The sequence below is a fragment of the Opisthorchis viverrini genome (assembly GCF_000715545.1).
Source record: "Opisthorchis viverrini unplaced genomic scaffold opera_v5_7, whole genome shotgun sequence".
Classification (NCBI taxonomy): domain Eukaryota; kingdom Metazoa; phylum Platyhelminthes; class Trematoda; order Opisthorchiida; family Opisthorchiidae; genus Opisthorchis; species Opisthorchis viverrini.
The window spans coordinates 64,020-86,842 of NW_008751663.1; the positions used below are offsets into that span (position 1 = coordinate 64,020).

Genomic DNA, 22,823 nt, shown 5'->3' on the forward strand with positions numbered 1-22,823 from the left:
AAAAGAGAGCAAGCTTTGTTTTGGTTCTCGTCAGTAGAATTTGGCTGAGAGCAATAGTCGCTAGACAGAGTTGAAATATTCATCTGGTGTATGGACTAGACCAGTACGAGTTGTAAGTTGGCCGGGGAAAAAATAGAAAAAAGAAAACAACCATTTAAGTAACACTACATATTCGGACTAAAGGGCCATTTAAGTCCTACATTAGCTCGGAGTGGGTCAAGAGACTTGGAAAAAGTGGTACCAGAATCCTTTACTTGTCCAATAATTGTTACGTCGCTAAACTCAAATGCCTATTGGACCCGATTCGTAGGGGGGTTAGAGAATGGTCGGGAATCAGTTAACGCGATATCTGAGGTATACAGAGAACCCTGTGCTGGTCTATATTCAGCCCCAGCGTCCTCGTCACATCCACTCTTGTCAAGGCGGAACCACGACCAGCCTCGAACCACCTTGATCTTCACGGTGGAGGACACCCGTGAACCCTTGCACAAGATCAACCCATTCTGTGAGTTGGGCCCGACGAGGTCCATCCAAGGATCCTGAACGAAACGTCGTCTACGCTGGAAAATCGTATTTACCTGGCGTTCCGTCAGTCACTTGACGAAGTCCACCTTTCCTCTGCTTGGAAGGAAGCGATTGTCACAGAAATCTGCAAAACTGGTGACCGACTATCGCCTAGCAACCACAGGCCCATAAGCCTCACTAGCGTGCCGTGCAAGTTGATGGAACGCATCCCAAATCGAGTAAGCCCGGATGACTTTCTTTCAGGGACTTGATATCTCCAGCTCAACACGGATTTCTCCCAACTCGTTCTTGGGTGACAGAAATGCTCGTGTTTATGGACAGCTTAACCCAAGCCAAGGACAAAAGATTTATATCAGATGGCATAATTTTCGACTCCAGAAACTCGAGACTTACGGGATTCAAGGGAAAAACCTTCGTTGGATCAAGGCGTTCCTATCGGACAGATCATCCCGAGTGAGAATAGATTCGACCTATTTCTCTCCAGCGCCGGTCTCCATTGGAGTTCCTCAAGACTCCATCTTGGGACCACTCCTGTTTCTGATCTACGTCAACGACCTCCCAGACGTTCCTGCGAGTTCATGTCTACTTTTTGCGGACGACTTGAAATCCTGGAGTTCCAATGCCAATGCCCTCCAAATGGATGTAGACGCTGCCAAGCAGTGGTCGTTGGACTGGCACCTTCCTCTGAATGACGAAAAGTGCGTCCATGTGTCGTTTCGAGGGGATCCAGCGAATGCCTTTGTTATGCATGGTGAAAAGGGACCAGAAAACATCACGAGGATTAATGCCAAAAAAGATTTGGACATCTGGGCCTCCTCAAACTTGTCCTTTTCACTACACCATGAGAAATCGGCGCAAAAGGCATTTGCCATTTTACGGATAATCCGACGCACCTTCCCCTCATTGAGCGTGTCCAGCGGGCCGCTACGAGAATGGTTGCCGGCCTCAAATCCGTGAACTACGAAACGGTTCTCGCCGTGCTTGACCTCCTTCTTCTGGGGCATCGTCACCTCCTTGAAGAAAGCTTGGCCGACAGGATTTCACCGTTCACCCAACAGACACGGCGGGGACATGGTAAGAAAATCTCCAAGCTCAGAGCGTACGCATTTATTAGGCGAAATTTTTTTTCATTTCGGGTAGTAGCTGCGTGGAATGGCCTTTCACCGACGTTTGTCCACGCAACTTCTAGAACCCAGGTCAAAGGACTATCAGACATTTGTGCAAATCCTCGCGCTGGCAAGCATACTGCCCAACGCTGAGAACATAAAAAGCGCTGCTGCGCCGTTTTTCCACTTGTGCCTTACAGGCGAACCACAAACGCTGAACGGCAAGAACAAAACCGACCCGGGAATCTTGGGTATCAATTCGTGAATCCATGAAGTTCTGAACGTAGCTCATAGGTTATGTCCTCATGAATCGAAACCATTCACTAATCGGGTGGTTGCAGAATCTCTGAACATAATTCATGTTCCACCGTTGTAAGTCTCTGGGGGAGTTGGCTTCCTACGCGCGTATAGACACCGAATATATTCAGCCATTTCCACCTATTGAAGCCTTGAACAGTGCACATTATCCACACAATGTCCTCAGCTGCAAAACATTTATAAGTATAGTAAAGCATTCTTTGCCAAAATGTTGCATTTTGTTGCGTTCGTGCTGAAACCAAAAGGTGTCTCGATCTATTTCCATATTCTGCACCTCACTAAATTTCATTGTTCATTGAAGCAATCGTTCCTCTGGTTAAAAATTCTTGTGGGATAATTTCCCAGCATATCTGAGACCCCCAGGACGCCTGAATAAGGTTCATAATTTGGGCTGGCACTCGCAACTTAATTGTCCCATTACTTTAATCTGTCAGGGACACATCATATCTTTCGGAAGTCCAGCACCATTGTGCGAATACTGAGCCTCCCTTGAACCAATGACAAGATCGCGGGGTTTCAAAATATTTGACACCACTGTTTGGCGGTTTGCACGCAGCCATCATGGGGCGGGTTGTGAACCCTAAAGGTTCGTTGCTTGCAGCATCATTGGTGATTTTGTCATAAACGAAATAACCTTCTTCGCTCCATACTTCAACTTTGGTCAATACAGTGTAAATCATGCTAGGGAGCGCTCATTTTTGGACAATAATAATGGGTAAAATCGCGAAATGTGAACGATTCGAAAGTTTATACACGAGAACGGGGCTCGAACGCTATTTCTTTACTTATATTCATGTCACTTGTTGGAGTTGGTCACTCTGGTAATTTATGTACTGCAGTGAATCATTGGTGTTGACTACTGACATGCTGTCGGCAATGATACCTGGTACTTGGAGTGCCGCAGGCCTGGTTGGATATGTTTTCGCCTGGAAGCGTAGAAGACCTGAAAGCACACTGCCACTGAGTTCTTTGGTCTGGGAAGCTTGGAAACTCAGCTGTCTCCCTTGTAACAGTCGCAGTCAATGAAAAGCAATGCGAACATGAATGCTTCTGGGCGTGGTCATGAGTAACAAAATGCGTGGATTTCGTCTCGTGTTTTGCGCTTACCTTCCTGACGAAGAACTACATATTAATCAGGTTTAAACCTGCTTTTAATGGATCTACATCCCTGGATTTGATTGTAACCACTCACCGAGTCCTTTGAGTCATCGACTCGACGCAGTCTACGCCCCTAGGTTCTAACACTCCGTTTGTAACTAGAGCTAAATAGTTTCTTCCGGCTGAGTATTGACTCAACAACCCAGCCACGCAGCGTGAAGTACGAGCGGAGGGACACAACCGATATATTTGATGTGAGGGATACTTACGACGTTTTGTGATGTGTTTGGAGGCCTTTTGATCAGAGTTCGTGCATCCGAACTTCCCGGATTGTCTCGAGCCGCTTGGGAATGAAGAGATCGTTCATCTCCGTTCCTCTTGCTTATTAACTGATTGACCTAATAACTTGATTCAGCCCTGACTATGCGTATTTTCCACAAGATGCCCGAAGCATTGCATTATGCCGTTCTGAACCCTTCTCGTAAGTAAAGAGTTCTGAAGGTATAGTGTGCAGCCATTTTGTGCTCATCCTTGTCTGAAAATGCGTGGGCAGTCCAAATCTTTCTGTGATTTTTTCGGGATGAGACCTAGAGAGTCGTCCCCAAGTGCTTACAGGGTATGGCTGGAAATCCGTTCAACTTTCTATCGAGAATCAGATAACTCAGTGGTTAAGGTGCGTACTTACTGAGTAGACCCTGGGTCATCTCCAGGAATGATTAATCCATCTACGGTTAAAAATGTAGGCCGCTTTGACGTTTCTATTACAACCGCCGGTGCCTTACGGTCAGCCAAGGGCCTTGTTTGATGACCCTAATCGTTATATCTAAGTATGGGCGCTCTGACAATATCTCACTTGCACTACACACTTACAACTAGTCTCCTGCTATTTTGGCCGTCGCGCGGTGCCACAAGTTCGCTCGGCTTACTTGCTGCATACTTACGAGATTCGAGTGGTTCCGGGTCGAGATTATAATGGACACAGAATAGTGTAGTGTACGCTTTCATCGTTTACTACTTGTAGTACATGAGCGAAAAAATATAGAGTGAAAATTACGAGTTAATGGTGTATGAACGGCATTGTTGACATAATCATGACAGTTGGATAAACTGAAACAGGCCGCTGCTGATGCATTCCGTCTAACCCTTTCACATATTCGATCTTCTCCCCATCCCGTTTTTACTGAGGTCTTCGAAGACTGAGTCTTAAAGGCTGACAGATCCGTGCGTTAACCATTGCTGCCAGCTGCAACATCTATGGTCAACTCGGCTGCCACTTCCATAGACAATTCGAAATCCTTCATCCCCGATAGTCAGTTCATCTGGCAGCTTGTGACGTTCGCTCTTTCAAACAAGATGAATGACCGACTGCCCCTGCATGTACGCTGGACTCGCTTTCTATTGGTATAGGCTTTCTCCTTGAGGACAGAATTCAAGACTCAGTTGCGGTAGTTAGACTGACCTCCCCATCGGTTTGCGCTCGCTTCTGATTGTGCACCTCAGGTGATCTGGTCCTGCTGGGGTTGATACTGTTCTAAACCGTCGATTTGAAGGGTCTTTGGTTTAATTGTTTCACGTAGCTAATCCCCGTATGTGTTGCTCGTCTAGCAACACCTATTAGAGCATCCCATAAACGTGCCGATAATCAGTCTGTTCGGCGTATATGCTCATGACCCAATGGACCGTGTCTCTGTTGCACTCAAGACAGGTTTTACGACGCTTTGAACGCCCTGTTGTGACATACACCTTGCACTGTTGAGGCTGGATTGGTTGGTCTACTAAGACTGGGTTCTACTGGCTAAAGCGCGAATTTACTGACCAAAAGGTTAGTGGTACGAAACCAAACTCTGCATCTTGACTATTACTGGCTCGGTTTAACCTGGTAGTCTCAGCCCTTTTGTTTCCTTCGGGTGAGATGGCGCCTAGGCACCGGTAGGATATTGTAGCCCAACTGGACTTTCGGGGTTTTTTCACTGTTATGGCTGGTGACTTGAATGTGCAAGTGGGTGGGGTTGCTACTGAGGCTGAGATTGTTTTTTTTGGGCTTCAGATATATATAACCACTGGAGAGTGTGCATTACAGATTTATCCTGGCCACAGACATTTTTGCAGTATCAACTTCCAGTGCAGAGAAAGCGTTTGACTGTGTGGTACGTACTAAAGAACTAGCCTTGGATCCAACTGGACCACACTGTCTTGCCAACTGCGAGGCCTGCGACTTCTTGCTGCACCTTGTGAAATACTTGAGTACTTTCCAATCATACACTTGCACCTTCTTTAACATGCTTCTCAGGTCCACCCAAAATAAACACACTGCTTCGTCATTGCAAAGATCGCGGACCCCAAATTCATCAAGTCTTTCGGGGCTACTGTCTCAAATACCCGTATGCTGGCTAGATTTTGGGTTTAAACCGCGTGTGCGAGGCATTCAAAGCCGCACGCCATATAGGAACGTATTTCTGCTTCACAGTCCAGTTGTCCTTTTTCAGGGGTTGGGTGTCTGGCAGTACTGGTCTTCATGAGGCCCGGTGTCAGATCCTTTCAGGTTACAGGAGCAATCCAAATTCGCACATGATACTGGGTAAAATTGTGTGTGGATGCAGATTTGGGAGCCTGGGTAGTCCAAAAGGTTGAGGAAATGAAAGAAGCGAAGATTCCAGATGAATCAGCAGGTTTTTCACTAATTCTAGCTTATTCATGAGGTGGTAATAAGAAAATGAATGTTTTGTTGTGTAGCAGGTACTTCAGTCCGTTGAAAGGCGCTGCACTTTATTGGGTTGCGGCGGTTTGTTTAGGTCCTTAACTCACTGAGCTGTACCAGAGCGTGTCCCTTCAAAATTCACGGGGTCTCCTAACACGTTAGTCACTGAATAGAGTTCCAACATACACGTTCAGCTGTTGTACATAGTCGCCATGCCACTTGAAGGAGGCTCGAGAGTTAAGATACTTCCAGGTTGCCCAAGCCTAGATTGGAGCGGTGGAGATGTTAATGTTGGGTTCGAACTATGGATTTTCCGATCAGTAGTGACCTGCACTCTTCTAGTACTCCGGGTTAGGGTTGGAACAGGTGTTGTAGTCTGCTGCTCACAGATTTGTGCCGCTCCGATGACTTAGTAGTTAAAGCGCGAATTTACTGACCTCTGCCTCTCGACTCCCCCTGTCCAGGCTTGGCAACCGGGCAATATTCTAGCCCTCCTACTTCCTTCTGGTGGCACGACAGCCTGGCACCGAAAGGATGCCATAGCTGAGCGATTTTTTCACACCGACCAGCGACGTCTTGATGTCAGGCTTCAGCGCCAAAAGATCTGTTTGAGGACCTTGACTGTCCTTCTGTCTGTGTTTGGACACAGGTAACAGCTCAACTCACGTACAACCGTGGACTTCACAAGTAAAACTGCCTACATTCCACATGAACTATCGCGTAGTGACAGTGGTAGTTCGCTCTAATCAACATGCGCGTCGTGGTTGACAACAAGAAACATTCGACTTTCACAAGCTTCCCATCTTTTTATTTCATTGCTACCCCTTAACTATTCTGCTGTTCCCTTTGGCATCCACATATGCAGGTCCCAGGCGTGAGCACGTTGTCATGCACTTAGGTGATTGACACCGCACTACATCCTGTCGCACCGAGCCCATTATTCAGGCCTCGTTCACTCGTTCTTATGTAACCTTCAACTGCAAACTCTTAGGCATATCGTCCAACAAGCTACTGTTGCGCGTCTATAGATACTTTATCGATTTACATCTTTCGAATCACCGGAGTTCAACTGAAAGATTCGGGTACGGTGGCTTAGTGTGCAACATCCTAGCTATCTAAACACTATCGACTTTGCATGACTCCGAAGCTATTGCATTGAGTTGTGCCGATCCCAGTACAGCACTCAGTTTGCGAGTTGCGGCTTTGTTACACAACTGGATACCTAAGAACAGCCGACTTTCCAGTTCAGACAATCTCACGGGGATCCAAATACTATGTGCTCCCTGTTTGTCTATCCATTTATGCACCCAGTTTGCGTCATTTTTGGCGCCAAAACCTAATTTTACTGAATCTCTGGGGCAGTATATACTGTGAGTGGTCTTTATGGTTGTGGGGTCTTGCCCCGCTAATCCGAGGACCACGAACATCTTTAAGTGTTTGGTCACTGGTATGGCATGTTGAGAGTCAGCTGACTGCAGCGGATACGCAGCGAGGTGATACTCAAGGTAGATACCCGGTAATTAATCAGAATTGTTAGAGCAGGCGGTTAAACTACTACATCGAGGTGGATGGAAAATGAAGCGTTCAGCTGTAGCACCCTTCCGGTGCCTAACTGCCATGCCACCCGAAGGAAGCACGAGGGCTAGGATACTGCCAGGTTGCCCAAGCCTAGACAGGGGAAGTCGAGTGGCGGAGGTCGGATTCGAAACACGATCCTTCCGGTCAGTGGATGGGGTGTGTTACTTATGCCCATCCACTATATACCCGAGACTTGTTGTATTCTGTCCGAAGCATTTGTTGGAGAAAGGTTCGCGGGAGATTGGCCGTAACAGGGCAGTTTGAAATGGAAGTGGCTACTATCAAACTGAGAAACGCGGGCTCTGCGCACCTTTCTGGCTAGGACATATAGTGTCATACTTGTGGGTGTTTGGGAATACGACAGAACACGGTACGCAACCGACCCCATTTCCGCGCATGCCGCGTGATCCGATTTCACCTGTTGTGAGTCCGGCTTATGTCAGTTGAGGTTCGCATATGTATCTTTCGATCCCTCTTATGGCGCCTTACTTCGATGTGATGCTCAGATGTGTTCGGTCTACTGCTGTGCAGATGTGTGGGCACTCTATTCTTACTAGTTTTCCTTAAAGACCTTCCACTAAACTCACTCTACTAAGTCTTATATGGCAGTATTTATTCCTGGTGTATTGCCGATGATGATGGTTCTCGGTTGCTCCTGTCTAGGTTTGCTAACCTAGTAGTGCCTCCGACTTGCATGGCGGCTGTGCACAGGATATCTTCTCCCATATACTATGCTATACTATAGCATATTATTATATTATTGTTAATCCGTTTTCAATTGTCTTGGAATCGTATTGTGTACGAGAATCGAGAGCGTCTTCCTTGGGTAGGTTATTTTTACTAGCCCACTATGTGCAGCTATACTAGTCCGATCTACCACCACTGAAAATTCGTAACCTGCTTATTGTGTGTATGCTGCACCCATTAAGGCAATGTGACTGTCATAAGCGGCTTACCGGAACCTTTCTAGGCTTCTGTGGATGGCGAAAGGTATGGATATGACGATTTTGTCTAGTGAGATAAGCGTAATGATGAAAGAACTGGCACCATGGGTAACTTCATACATGTGTTACCCATTAGTTTCCGGGATCTCACCTCACGCCCTCCAAACTACAGCGAATTAAACACAGGACGGTCATCTGACGATCAGCCACTGTTGGTGTTTGTGTACCCAAGCCTATGGTTCGTTTTTGAAGCACGTCTACCTCGTACCTGTCTTGATCTTCTTTTTCTTACCTCAGTGAAGAGAAACAGTTATGGACCCCATGTGATTTTTGGTAGGCAGACAGAGAAGTCTACTGGTGACCTCTCTGATGAGTCGAACCAATCTATCAAACCGAAAATCACTAAAAAATACTAACTGGAGTCAAGTAAGCCTTATAATGGGCGCATCCGAAAACAAAGCTGATACCTAACACATGTTGGGTATCGAAAACCTTAATTGAAGGAAGGAAGTACATTAGACAGAATTCCGAGGGCCATGTGGCGACTGGCCTACGGCCTCAGGAATGAGCGACACAGGTGATAGGTCAAATTGGCGAATTAATCAGAAATGGAGACTTTTGATGAACCCGGCCAAAGCAGCAATGGCGCTTTTTCTGATAGATGGTGATGCACATACGTTTCATTTACTTAGTTTTGGTCGCCTTTGGTAGTTGTGACTCGCCACCTACCTACTGAGGATGACACGTTGGTACTCATCATGGTTAGAATTCTAACTCGACGTTTAGGGCTTATGGTTCCTTACATCAACTCCGGTTTTAACCAGTTAATAGCGGATAACACTGCTCGGGCCATCCCTTTGCTCATTCCTCACGGACGGTGACTGTTCAAAACATTACCGCAGTCGACTCATTCATGTCCAGGAGACTGTCATCATGAATTAGGCAGAGAACATTGGTACCGAGCTAGCTGTTGAAGTGTATCGCAAATTAGTTTTTTTTTATGTGCACAGGCCATTGCTCGTTGGTTACCTATGTATCTTTTACTTGAGAAAGATGGCCAGCTACATGGAAATCTCATGCCTAGCGGCTGAATCACTTCCAGCTAGGTGACCAAAATTGCCGTATATAACAGTTGCCTGTCATAGGACGGATCAAGAAGTGCATGTTCTTCCGTAGTATTTTGCACCGAATATGATCTTGCCACTATGATGATACAGAACTTAGTACGATCTACTCCTAATGCAATGTCGGAATGAGATGATTCGGGGTTTTCGTGAAGAAAGCGCTGAGAGGTGTTTAGGCTCTGATTATCTTATACCAATAGTTTCGGCGATCCATTTAAGATTTTTTTCTATGTGAACGTTTAATGGTCTCTTCCGCTTGTTCGTGTCTTTTTGTGATGACACCCTATTGTTCGGCCTCCTCTTTTGATTGTGTAATCATGACTTATAGCTTTCCCGATCGTTACCCTTCCCAATATCTGCTCAGCAACTACTGGTTTCGATGTTCCTAATATCACTTACCTAACTATGCCCTGAGTGGCGCCAGGGATTTTTTTCAATGTACCCTGCAATGTTTCTCCACTGTCCAGTGGGCTTACTTTTTGTTTCTTCGGCTTTCCCTACTGACTAAANTAAAATTTTTAATGGGGAGCAATATTTCCTGCTGCCATTAGCATTCTTCGTATTTGTTGTTGTTTTTGACCAGTTGCATGGGGGTTGATTACAGTATGTGTGCTTAACTCGAAATTGGTGCCATGTTGATGTTCTTGCACAATGCATTTCCGACTGTCCCTTTGTTGGCTCACACCTGTTGCATGTTCTGCTTAGCCGTTATTCCCAGTGTGGCTTCTTCTGTTCCTCATTTCTGCTTATCAGCGCCTATTTATATGTCATCGGTGATTGATTGGTGATATGAGTGGAATCTGACATCATGAACGCAGCTAACACTGGTCTCAGCCATTTTTTTCAGCATCTTTAGTCGAAGAGAGACACATCGGTCCTATCCTGGCAAGAATATCTCACCAACACAAAAAGCAGGCAAATCAGGCTTTACGGCTGTGGCACCTTTTCGATGTATTGCTGCCGTGTAGTGCAGAGTCCTATGGTTATGAGAAGGCCTGGTTATCCAAGCCCAGACGGGAGCAAAGTTTCTGCCTTAACATTTTGCCATGGGACTCTAGCGTCATGCCACTGTAGAGTCAGCGCAGCTGGACTCACACTCTATCGTTTCCACCATAAAACTTGTTCATAATGGAGTGTGATTCAACCGGCAGGATATCACCAGACAGTCGGCTACCTGGCATACGAAGTGCACAGCCAAGCGGATGTAACTGTTATTAGCGAATTAAATCACAAATTGGGCGAACATTTGACTTATTTCGGAAAACCTATCGACGTTCTTCGGCTTGCTGACTAATCCCAAACTTCGGTTCAGTGCTTTGAATGTTGAGAGCCTTGAGTTGTCAAAATCACATGGTCTCTTTTCGTCTTCAACACATGCTGGCTTCACACATGTGAATTAACATTGGACAATCTCACTCACTCTGTCAACCAATCAGTCAATCAGACGGTCAACCATTTGTTCGGCTGTAAACTTTATGCCACTTTTCTACCATACCATGACTTTCCTGAAGGCCGCGTCGTCATCAGATTGCGCTGGGGGTGGCGGAATCGGAACGATTTCAGTTAAATGTGCCGTCTAAAGTTCTTTAATTACCCATATACGTGTACTTTTGAGCGCTTAGTCCTGAAGAGTATTTAAGGGTAGAAAGGGCAATTTGAAAGACTTGGCATCGTTCGTTAAGTTACGTGACTTTTTAATTTGGATGCAATTTGAGCTATGTGGTGTGATACCGTCCGTATATTTTAAGCCTTTAGGCGTCACCTCATCATCTGTTTGAGAACGTGACCAGTGAATAATGAGACTTTCTTCAGCGATCAGCGCAACGGCATGTTTGGACAGGGAAATTGATAAAAACAGACTCATAAGAAGCCATTGATGTGAATTTCTCACGTGATCTCAGATCTAGTATAGGGGCCAATGAACCGCGAATATGTTCTTACTTATAGAATGTCTTCATCAGTCATTGAGATTACCTCAATCGGATAGACCTTCGAGATATGAAAGTTGCCGGTCTTTTTCATAGTTAGTTAGGGGGCGAGGTGGCTCAAGTGGTTAGAGCGCGAATTTGCTGACCGGAAGCTCCGTCGTTCGAACCCGTTCTGTGCTTCCCGACTTCCCCTGTCTATGCTTGGGCAACCTGGCAGTATGCCAGCCCCTTCGTGTGGCATGACAGCTAGCAACCGAAAGGTTGCTACAGCTGAATGATTTTTTTCCATAGTTAACGGCTTCCTGTTAACTATCGGGGAGCATGAAAGTACGGTCAAACCATCTGAACTAAACTTAGATACGTTTCCACTCTTCTGTTAATAAACTGGTGTGTGCTGGTGAGTCGGCAGACAGCGTTTGCTGTTTCGTCCTCTCTACAGTCTAAGTCTGTTCGGATCAAGAAGCTTTTGAGGCTTGGTTGAATTCATATTGGTCGTCTGTCTGGGCGCAGTTAAATAGCATTTTGCCTTACCCAAAGTTTTGTCCTTAAATTGTCGTGTTTGTTTTATGATTTTGAATGTTGCTGTTTTGGTTCAAAACCCTTACCCTTGTTATCCTTTTTCTTGTTATTGTCGAATGACACAGCTGTATATCTTCCTTGACTTCTTCCACCGTCACTGGCAATAGTATTTTTCATCGTGCAACTTTCCAAATACTTGTGAAAAGTTACAGACTAAAAACAGAGGACTCAGAAAGGGGGCGATCTAGTCCTGATTCGTCGCCATCAGTTTGAAATGCTCGCACCTCCAGGTATTCAGTCAGATAGTCCAGGTATAATCTAACGCTATGAACGCCGTTAAACCGTTGGTGGCAATACAGCGTAGCATGTCCATCTATGTGCAAGAGGGGCAAGAGGTACAAACCCTGTTCTATCGAAGAAAGAAAGAAAGCGTTCAGCTATAGCACCCTTCCGGCGCCTAGCTGCCACGCCACCCGAAGGAAGCACGAGGGCTTGGATACTGCCAGGTTGCCCAAGCCTAGACAGGGGAAGTCGAGTGGCGGAGGTCGGATTCGAACCACGGAACTTCCGGTCAGTAAATTCGCGCTCTAACCACTTGGGCCATCTCGTCCCCCTGTTCTATCGTGTGGAACCCCAAAGGGGTTCCGTGGTTTTGTGTTGTTGCTAACCTACGAATAGGATGCGGTGCCATCTCCTTTTGGTATAGAGGCCGCCCGCCCTTCACAACACCGTCATCATTATCGTCGACAGCATAACGTCAGTGTTGAACACTGCTTCAGCACCGTACAACCATTCATTGCATGCTTGCTCACCAGGTCTTCTGATATTTGCCTGTGGGTTACTGTCAGCATACTTTTGGCCTTATGTGACATGTCGGACAGTCGAGTGCTCTGTGAAGTCGGGATGCCGATTATTGATAGCTTTTTTAGATTGGGTGCTCGCCCACCTTGCCTCACCTCTTGCGTAGTAACAGCTTACTTTGGCAGCTTACTCTCCTATATTTTGACTGGCCGTTTAGCTATGCTTTACGTTTATTTCTACGCTTTTTCCGGTTCTTTTAACGCTCCTGTATTGGTACTGTTATATCCCTCGGTTATTGTGCAAACGACCATTTATAATCGAACATATCTGTCCTTCCGGTGACAGCGGATGACGCAAGTGTTAAAAGTCGCAGTTGAATTCTGGTTCTATTTGGCCTATCAGATATTTTACGGCAATAGATTTCTGATACAACGATACAACAGCTTAATCCTCTGATCCTTTACCGTTGTCACCATCACCATACTCATCTGTCCACCATCCATTCCTCTTGCTTCCTAGACCACCTTTCTTTTTTCCTTGCTTCACAAATGATTTCTTCGACTTTTAGCAGCACCAAGTTTTCATAACGTCGTCGTGCTCGCATAATTTCGTCCCACCTTCTGGCTTCCCTTGTGTTTACTCGAATCACCATGCTCAGGTGCTGAACCTATTCTGCTCTAACTATGGACTATTCCTGCGGACTGGGTCCTCATTTGGGGGGATCACTCAGGCGCAGTTCAAACATTCGACGTTCTATATCCTCCTCGAAATATATCGGGGGCATTGATTGGCGTAAGTTTGGCCTGTCCCTCGCCATTCGAAAAATGGCTTTTTCAGTTCGTTGCTCTGCCCGTTCATGCCTGCTTGCATTTGTCCTGCATGTTTTTGCCAATTTCACTCAGCGCTTGGGTTTGCGGTTGCATTTTTACTTTTTGTTGCTCCGTTTATCTGTTGTCTTCCCTATCCGCTTACAGTTTCTTTTAGCACATCTGTTTTTTCCAGGATCTGCTCTGTTTTGATTCGAGTTGAAATGCATTTTTCATACTTTCAATCACAGCAACTTCTGTTCTACTGAGGCAACGTTTTCCAAAGTCTTTTTCTGCTTTTCGTGTCCTGACTTTTTTTAATCGTTACTCCAGTGAACAGCAGTCAGACTGGCCCCATTTTCTGATGCTTTCAGTTTTGTAGCTCCCCCCGTGTGGCATCACAGCCACTCTATTGTTTCACGTCCCGTCCTCTTACTTACTTACTGATCCTTTCTACTCTCGTCGCTGATAGCTGAGCCGGACATGTTCATCATCGCAGCGGTTTGTCTTACTGGCGCCACTAACCTTCCTCATGTCACTGTGATCTAGCTCCCCTAATTTTCACCACATTGTTTCCTCTTTGTCTATCCCCTCCCCATTTGTTTGTTTGCTCTAAGCAGTCCATATGTGTGTTTTCTGTTTCAGATCTGAGGACCCAGTTTATAGAGCAGTCTAAATGTTTGGATTTGAAACTCGACATAGATTGCACGGTGTTGGCCGAACTGCAAGAATTCTATCGTCGTCGAGCTGTCGTCGAACAGGACTATGCTGATGCCCTCGCCAAACTAGCCAACACCCTGAAACAGAGACATGCCAATGAGACAGCAAAGTGTGTGTTTATTGTTGCAGGTTGCTTTTCCCCGCCCCACTTATTTAGCTCTAACTGGATGCTCTGGCGAAGTGCCCCTTTGGGAATTCTTAAGGATAGCGCACTTTCTTCCTTTAAACATAGTTGTTCGAGGGTATTTGTGTATGGATAATGTATGCACTGATGTGCTCGTGAAATGGTAAATATGGAATTTTTCCCAGCAGTCACGTGACCCTTGAAAGTTGTAGTGGGACTGTACTTGTGAAGGGTTGGGTGGTACTTTTTGGCTGTGAAACTTTACTGCTGGAGCTTGAAACGTGGGAAACTTAGTTATGTCTTTTAAATGATCACTTTCCAGTGTTTTAGAACATAAACACTGTACACTTCGCGTAACAAAACGAGTGACTGAGCACCGCTCAGATTTGGGAATAACCCCACGCAGATTAGAATCAGATCCTATATCCCTTTTCTCACAAGCTATATTTATCAACCATCTGTTTTCGGCCATAGCCTCCCGTTTCTAACCCATGCAGGTTGGAAAGTGGATGTCACATATTTTGGGTATTCCACTCATCGTTTGTTTTATTTCTGGTAGGAATTCAAGATTCCAGTATGTATGTTATTGATCGCGCTTCCAAGACCCACAAATATCGGACGTGTCGCTAAGTGTTATACTTGTGTGACTCGATTAATGTTCATTTATCGAATGAATTGGGGGATAACAGCAGTTCGGTTCGTTGCTCAGACCTAGTGTAGTTTCAGAGTTCATTCGGGTTCTGTTTTTCCGTTCATTGACATCCCGAGAACTAAATCTCTTGAAGTTTATTGTGGACACTAGTTTCCTGTGTCATCGAAAATACTTGAGCCTGATTTCATGTCCATCCGAAGCGCAACGTGCTATCGCCAGTCGAGTTTGTTCCGTCTCTCTTCCAGCCTTCCTTGGCATTCGATAGGCTAATTTGTATCTGACTCCAATCTGTTTATCACTTTTTTCCCAATTACTGCCTTTGTCTTTTTTTATTCCGTGTGGGCCATTTGCCATGGAGCTAAGGTAAACATCGTGTCCGCCCCGCTTATGTCTCCTTATTGTTTTTAGTAGTCGTTTATGCCACACATAGCTTCGTCTGTTTCTTGCCCCATCCACCCTCTATCCATCCAAAGTTTATTGATTTGTACAGCCCTCGGCAACGCGAATAGATTCGTAAAGCCACACATGCCCGCCCACTACATGAGATGTTGACTCAGCAGTTAAAAGAGACACACACACGCACATCCAATAGGCTGATGGGTGACTGTTTATGCGCCAACGCCCTTTCTACTATTCAATGTGAATTCCCATTAACTATCACCACCACCAGCACACATTTTGTCTCCCATTCCATTTCTAGACGCCCTCATTGGGCACCGTACACAACGACGACGATTTTGAATACGTTGCTCGGTTCCACTCTGCGGTTGTCCGAAGCCCATTCCACTCTGGCTGATTTGTTTGCCAAACAAATGGTACAGCGTTTGGCCGACATGGACGAAGACGCCGTTCGTCTGCACAAACAGGTGCGTGGTAGGCTCACTCGTCTACGTGGCTCACACTTTCAGGGATGCGTGTGTTTGTGTTGGAGAAGTGTAAATGACAATATTTTGTTGCATTTGTTGACGCTATGTGGCATTTTAACCAATGCAGAATGTGATGTTCTTAGAAAAAACGAAAATGTATGGTACACGGACAGTGGAGATTCAAAGATCCTCACGGAAAACTGTCGTGTTCCCTGTCATAAAGAAAACCTCTGGGTGGGGAAGGTATTGCGGTCTCAGCGAGATGGCTTAAGTGGTTAGAGCGCGAATTTACTGACCGGAGGGTCCGTGGTTCGAACCCGACCTCTGCCTCTTGACTTCCCCTGTCTAGGCTTGAGCAACCTGGCAGTATCCCAGCTCTCGTGCCTCTTCTTGTGGCACGGCAGCTAGACACCGGAAGGGTGCTACAGCTGAACGATTTATTTTTCATTTCTTAGCCCCACATAAACTTGGTCGATCATTCTAGCAGTTCATGAGCAGTATACTAAATCATTGTTGTTCATATCGGCTCGCCAACTTACTGAGTTTGTTCGTTTCGGTCACGTTTGAAGTAACGTTAACCTTGTCTCTGAACCAACGATATTCTGTCGATTCCAGCCTCTATCCGCAGTTTTCTGTGCATTAATACATCTGAGCCCATAGGTAATGTGAGCTGTTCTGCTTCGAAACAAAGCTGTTGCCATAACGACAACAATGTTTTTGTAGATGCAAATTGATGCACGTTTTGGCTGCGACAGCGCGTTTCGCTTTCCAGTCGAGCATTTTTTGGTTCTCTTTGGACTTTCCAGTCGAGCATTTTTTGGTTCTCTTCGTACATTTGGATGAGAATCTTCTTGTTGTGGTGATCATATATCACTTGGATCTTCGTGACAGATAGAGCACTCATAAGCATTGACTTTCGTGTGCTCATCATGGCAAAAAAGTTTTCCGTCTTTGTCCGCACTTCAGCGAAATTCTGGTATAGACGCTACCTCATCCCGAAAAATCAGCCTCGTTAGTCAGAATTTTTGACTTTGGTCCACTTTCACAGCTGAAAGTTTTATGGCTCACCCAATCTTGAATCTTTTCTTTGTCCTGCTTCGTAGGTGTTCACATTTTTCCACGGTTGTTTTCGTTGCTCCTTCTTTTGGTGATATGTTTCCTGTGACCATTCGGATGAGGACAATGCTATAACTTTTCCCCTGCCTAGAAGCATGTTTTTGTCGTCCTCAGCAGCCAGCAATCCATGGTCACAGTGGCAGAACCCGCAGCATTTGCTTTTCGCCACGGAACCTATTTTTCGGACATGGCGGCACAAACATTGCATGCCATGTTCTTCATTTGAACAGCTCCCTTACTTTACTCGCCTTCACTATGAAGGTTCTCTTCTACCAGATCACATGATGATGTCAAATTCAACCTGACAATACTGGAGGCTGGATTTCCACATGATCCGCTCAGCGGTTTGATTGAATATTCAATCATTACATCACGTGTAGTTCCTGACAAATAGATCATGCAACTCGTCCTGGCAATCCAGGGAATGCCTTTAGCATTTAAATTAGTTTTGATCCATTTCGAAGCTGCTATTGTAATTCTGTCGATTTGAGAGACAACTTTCGTGGGCCTTCTGATCTACTAGCCTTAGTATTAGTAAACTAATAATCGTTCGGCAGTAGCACCCTTCAGGTGATTAGCTACAATGACACCCGAAGGAAGCGCGACAACTAAGTCACTGTCAGGTTGCCGAAACCTAGACTGCAGCAGTCGAGATGCCGCAGTTGGGTTCTTGCCACCGATCGGTAGGTTCGCACCTTAACCGCTGATCTATCTCGGGTGTTAGTATCGTACAACTGCTTACGCTTTCCTTCCTTGACCTTGACTGTAGGCGCCGTTCGGTCTTAAAAAGATTCTTGGTTATCGTTCAGCTGTAACACCCTTCTGGTGCCTGGCTGCCATGCCACCCGAAGGTTGCACGAGGGCTGGGATATTTCCAGGTTGCTCAAGCCTGGACAGGGGAAGTCGAGAGGCAGAGGTCGGGTTCGAACCACGGACCTTCCGGTCAGTAAATTCGCGCTCTAACCACTTGGGCCATCTCGCCCCTTCGTTAACCCCTTCCTTTAGTAGTTAGCGAAATTTAGTTGTATTAAAATTTTACGCCTCAACCTGTACACAACTGGTGTATCAAAGTAGCTTGCAACAGCCTAAACTGTTCCGTACATTACCGCATCGTGAGTGCGAGAACATTCTGTGGATCCAATCGATATGTCCAGATTAATCGACTCTGGCTGTCGGTAAACGCGTTTTCTATGAATTCGCGTGCCTTGAATCGCGAGAATTTCCTCCCATGGTGGTTGTTGCTAAATTTATGGGAGCCGATCTTATAGTATGATTTGTCGTCTACGTTACCTGGTATATTATCCACCCGAGCTTACGGGTCACTTGAAGATTCCGCCCAACAAGATGATGGTCCTCCCAGCTCCTTCTAATGTTTCGTCGATGCCCATCACCTCTTTGAAACACACTTCGACTTGCTCAGAGTTGCGTCATTCGTGCAGCGCAACCGATGCGAAACAGATTTTTTGAGAAAAAAAGTCAACATATGAATCTGGTGGTAACTCGATAGCAGGTCGTGTAGGTGTGTTGAAAACGTTCTGCTTTCTGTTGGTTTCACAGTTCATCACTGATGGATCTAAACCTACTATTTTCGGTAGGTTTCTGTCGATTCTTAACACATCACGGATAGAGGACGCGATGAACACTCTTCGCCAGCCTTACGGCGTAGGAGTGTTAACATTGGTTAGCTATCCTCTTGGTTTCGATTCCGTCTTGTTTAGTCTACATGTGTCAACTCCCTGTTGGATGCGCTGCATCCTCAACCCGTGGTAGAAACCGAGACGTATACTTGTCCATCTAACAAAACTCGCTTCACCGTGGCGAAGACTCGTTTCTGAAGTGAAACCTAAAGCTGCTTTTGACTTCCAGCATGCGGCAGAGGTTTTTGTGAAAGGAATTATCATCTTGTGGGGCGAACCGCTTGCCAAATTAGGCTCCGTAAACTGTTCTTGCTAGGAAGCCATACCAATCTTCAGTCACCCGTAGCTGAATGGTAACGTTTCGCTACTATCCTGAAGTTTTCAGGTTTGAGTTGTCAAAACTTGAGCACTTTGATAATAATTTTCAATAAAAGCTCTGATTGTTTCGTCATGCATTGGTTTTGTTCCACACAAAAATATTTTGCACCATTGCATAGATTATCACTAGCGGTCCCGCTGATGACTGCTTGACAAACGCGCACTACATAGGTGAGGTCACACTGTGCATTGTTTGTGGTATGTACAACCGGATCGTCTAAGTTAAACACCATAGTTTGAGCCTTCAATCATTCTGGTGTTTTGTGGTCTCAATTTGTTTCACTTGGATCGTCTGTGCTCAGCTCATAACAGACCGCTGGCGGTCCATTACGTGAGTTCAATGACGTGGCTGTCATTACTAAACTGACCACTGTCGTTTTTCATGCAACATTTTATTGTACAGTGTCGTGAAATGATGTCCTGTTGTCAAGACCGTGTTCTGAGTAACACTGCCAAGCTTCAAGCTGATCTACGAGAATATATGAACAAACAAACAGCCACAATTGAGGCTGGGCGTGTATGCCGACGTTTCGAAGACAAACTAACCGTATCCGACCAGAAAGCTCGCAGTAAGGGCAAAGATCCGACAACCAGTCAGCGGTATTTACGTTCTCAGAAAGAATTTGAGGCTGTGAGTTTCCTCGCTTAAATTTTTGCAGTGTCACTGAAGTGATCACATGTGTATTGTTTGAAACGAGCTGGGAACTGTTTACTTTATAACGTTTATGTATATGCGTTCGGTCATGACCACTTTTTTGTCAGATGCACCCAACGTCCCTCATCCATCAAAGTCACTTTTTTGTGGGGAATGTAGTCAATGCGACACGTATGTGTCTGATAATACTTCCTTCTAGTGTGCGCGGCCGATGTCGCGTTTCATACAAAAGACATTTGTGTATTAGATTCCAAATGGGAAGCCAGCCATTCATTGTTTTATGCTGCGAATTATGAGGCGATTCGTGATCAACAAATGAGAAGGGCCATAATATGGCGCATCGCATCACACACTGAGTCAGTTTTTCTTCCTGAGATGTTTGGTAAATTCAGAGCGCTTTGTGGTCGAGATTGAAGCTTAATAGTTTGTTGCTATTGAGGAGGAATTTAGTAGGTCAGGTAGCGTACATGATCGTTGGTTTGTTTGCTGAGCTGGGGTAATTTGACTGCGAACGTTTCATCATCAATCGAGGTGACATCATCAGTGTGTTGTTGTGGTGCGTAGAGGAGTGTAGCGATGAGTGAGCGCTGAGTAGTGTTATTATACGTGCTGCTAGCCGGGGCTGGCCTTCGATCATGATTGGCTGTTCGGTTGAGCGGTCCTCTTAGTCAATCTGTTATCCGTCGATGACCACGTGACTTCTGAGCTTGGTTTCCCCAATCGAACCGCCCGACCGATCGTGATCTAAGGTCAGTCCTGGCTAGCAGCATTCATAATAACACGCGCGCGACACTGCTTAACGCACAACCACCGAATCATCGCTACGCCCACCAACAGCGCACTGAAATCACCTCGATTGTTGGTGAAACGTTTGTAACTAAATCGTCTAGCTCGGTACTGATCAGCGATCATCATACTACTCGCCATCCATCCTCCCTTTTAAGGTGATTCAATGAGGAGTCCATGTAAACAATCGTGTAAGATGGAATCCAAGAATTTTTCCACTGGAATCTTGGTCGGTGTGTTCCAAGCAAAAAATTTAGTACCGTAATTCGCGGTTGTTGGAGGTTGACGTTTTGCTTTCCTGGTGAAAATCGTGCTATTGTGCTTTATGTCCCCCGGACATCCTTTACGCGAAACGATTTTAGGCAATAGTGGCGCTCCATGCCTCATTTTCAGTCCTTCAAAGAGGGTCAAGGTCAGCATCTTGGTCGTGTGTCAGCCACGAATGCAATTTTCCAGGATCTTCTACGTTGTATCGTATGCAAACAAGTTTGATTTTCTCAAGTGCGATATGAATTATTTACTAATATGCACAAGCGCAACCAACTGACAACTCGTATGCATGTGTGCATCACGAGGACACGACGCTAACTTCAGTTCACCAGTCATCATGTTCATGCTGACAACTCTGTTGCTTTTAGACACGTGAGCACGTGTTTGTTTTAGTTCTTTAGTCACATATTCTGTTTCTGAATACACGCGATCCGTACCACAGTCTCTGGAGAGCACAGTTGTCTGTGTGCTCGATATTTGAGCGGTAGAGTACAATCTTTCTCTCTAGTGGTGCACTACACGTAAGATTTGGTACCCGTTGTCTAGAACTGGTTTTGTTGAGCCTCCATCCCCAACTCAAGCTCTGCTCTGATTTTCAACTGTATTTTTCTGGACACTGGATTGACTGCTCATACGCAATAGTCTATGATGTTTGTCACATGCGTAGGAGCTTGGGCGGAATCTAACGATTGATACTCGAGAAGTTATCAGCATTTCAGACAAGAATCTGTGGGACACATCTTAGTTTTCAACCGTCTTCCAGTTGTCCCATTCTACTCTGTTATCAAACGTGGTAAAACTGCTTTACCCGTGTGACTAATGTTCTCCACCTGCCTTTCAGAAACAACAAGTCTACACGAATGCAACTCTGGCAACTGCGCGAGCCCGGAACGACTACCTCTTGCAGCTGGCTGCAACCAATCACAGCGTTGCCCGGTACTTTACCGAGGAGGCTCCCGATATTATTGATGTAAGTTAAATCCTGTGGGATTTGCGAGGGATAATTCACTAAGAACTTACTCTTTTCCGGAACTTCAGTGTATTTTCCTTGGTTATGTTCTTCTGTCTTTAAAACGTATCCCCCTTGTCGCTTGCAGAATTATACCCATGAAGATGGGATTTGAATTTACCAATTGGACGGTGGTCGAATGGCACCCGCGCTGCCAAACCAAAATAGGCTAACAGTTCAAAGCCAGAGTTATTTTGGTATTTCGTGTTTAGAAAGGGTTTAGAAAGTGGAATGAGACATCGGTTTCAGAGCAGTCGTTGACCGGCTTACAGGACTCAAATTCCGTTATAACACTTGTGGTGAAACGAATGATGCATTAAGTTACTTGCAGAAACGACCGCAGCTCCTTGAAATTAGGGTACAAAACCAAAGAAATTGGCACCATTTTTGAACGACATTCGGTTCATGTTTCTGTGCGAGAGTTGGGGAAGGTTTTGAATAAGCACATCGAAAAAAAATTGGAAACATTTTCAGGCTATATGATGGACATTTGTTCGGACCCAGGTTTTTTTTAGCAAGCCGATACCTTCGCTTAATGTTAGATAGGATGGTTGCACTGCTTCACGTTGAGTATTAGGACATGAAGTACTGGGAGAAGAGACACCTACTACTCGGGGACATATCGGTCCTCCCAATGGTATCCTCTAATGAGTGGCTTTACTCTCAGTTTTCGCCCGTGTTCACCAAAATGGTTAGCTATCAATGATCTTTAAGTGTAAGTAAACAGCAGTAAAAAATGGTTATATATCGTGATAGTATATGGTGTTACTGTTTTGATTGCTTGTCCTGGTATCTGGGCCAGGTTCCGAACTACTTGATCGACCCCTCTCAGTCGGATCTAAACATGCTTGCGTTGCTGCCAGAGTTGACATTTACAGTTGTTGAAAGCTCTTTTCAGTGTGACTATGAATGTTTCCACTCATTTCGTCCTGTTTCTGGTTTCCTGCTGCTTCTCGATCAACATTTGCTGCAAAATGCGATAGCCAAAACTGCTTCCTGTTGATTTTCGCCGGTCATACTGCAGTCTTTACTCGCTCCGCTACCTTCACGTCTATTCGGTTTGTGTTTGTTGGGCTATTTGGCTGAAATAAGGTCACTACAGTGTGTTACGGGTCCATTCGTATTGGGAGAAGCTTCGCATAGGTTGCACTGTAGTTTTCTATGG

At 45.5% G+C, this 22,823-nt stretch overlaps 2 protein-coding genes across 2 annotated transcripts in view; one reads left to right on the top strand and one right to left on the bottom strand.

Moving 5' to 3' along the window:
- Window positions 1-1,531: 1,531 nt before the first annotated feature.
- Window positions 1,532-22,043, bottom strand: T265_00679 (hypothetical protein; the record flags this gene model as incomplete). Its single annotated transcript, XM_009164528.1, has 8 exons — window positions 1,532-1,770; window positions 7,301-7,413; window positions 11,466-11,692; window positions 12,196-12,402; window positions 16,104-16,211; window positions 17,541-17,704; window positions 17,742-17,922; window positions 21,984-22,043. 8 exons carry the CDS (start codon window positions 22,041-22,043, stop codon window positions 1,532-1,534), a joined length of 1,299 nt encoding a protein of 432 aa, XP_009162792.1.
- The window catches only part of T265_00680 (hypothetical protein), a gene marked incomplete at both ends in the record, with an annotated part of 50,993 nt that continues 30,327 nt past the window's right edge, over window positions 2,158-22,823 (top strand). The window contains 5 exons of the mRNA XM_009164529.1: window positions 2,158-2,194; window positions 14,091-14,274; window positions 15,642-15,807; window positions 19,342-19,569; window positions 21,491-21,619. Coding sequence (XP_009162793.1) covers window positions 2,158-2,194; window positions 14,091-14,274; window positions 15,642-15,807; window positions 19,342-19,569; window positions 21,491-21,619 — 744 coding nt within the window. The remainder of the gene's footprint in view (window positions 2,195-14,090; window positions 14,275-15,641; window positions 15,808-19,341; window positions 19,570-21,490; window positions 21,620-22,823) is intronic.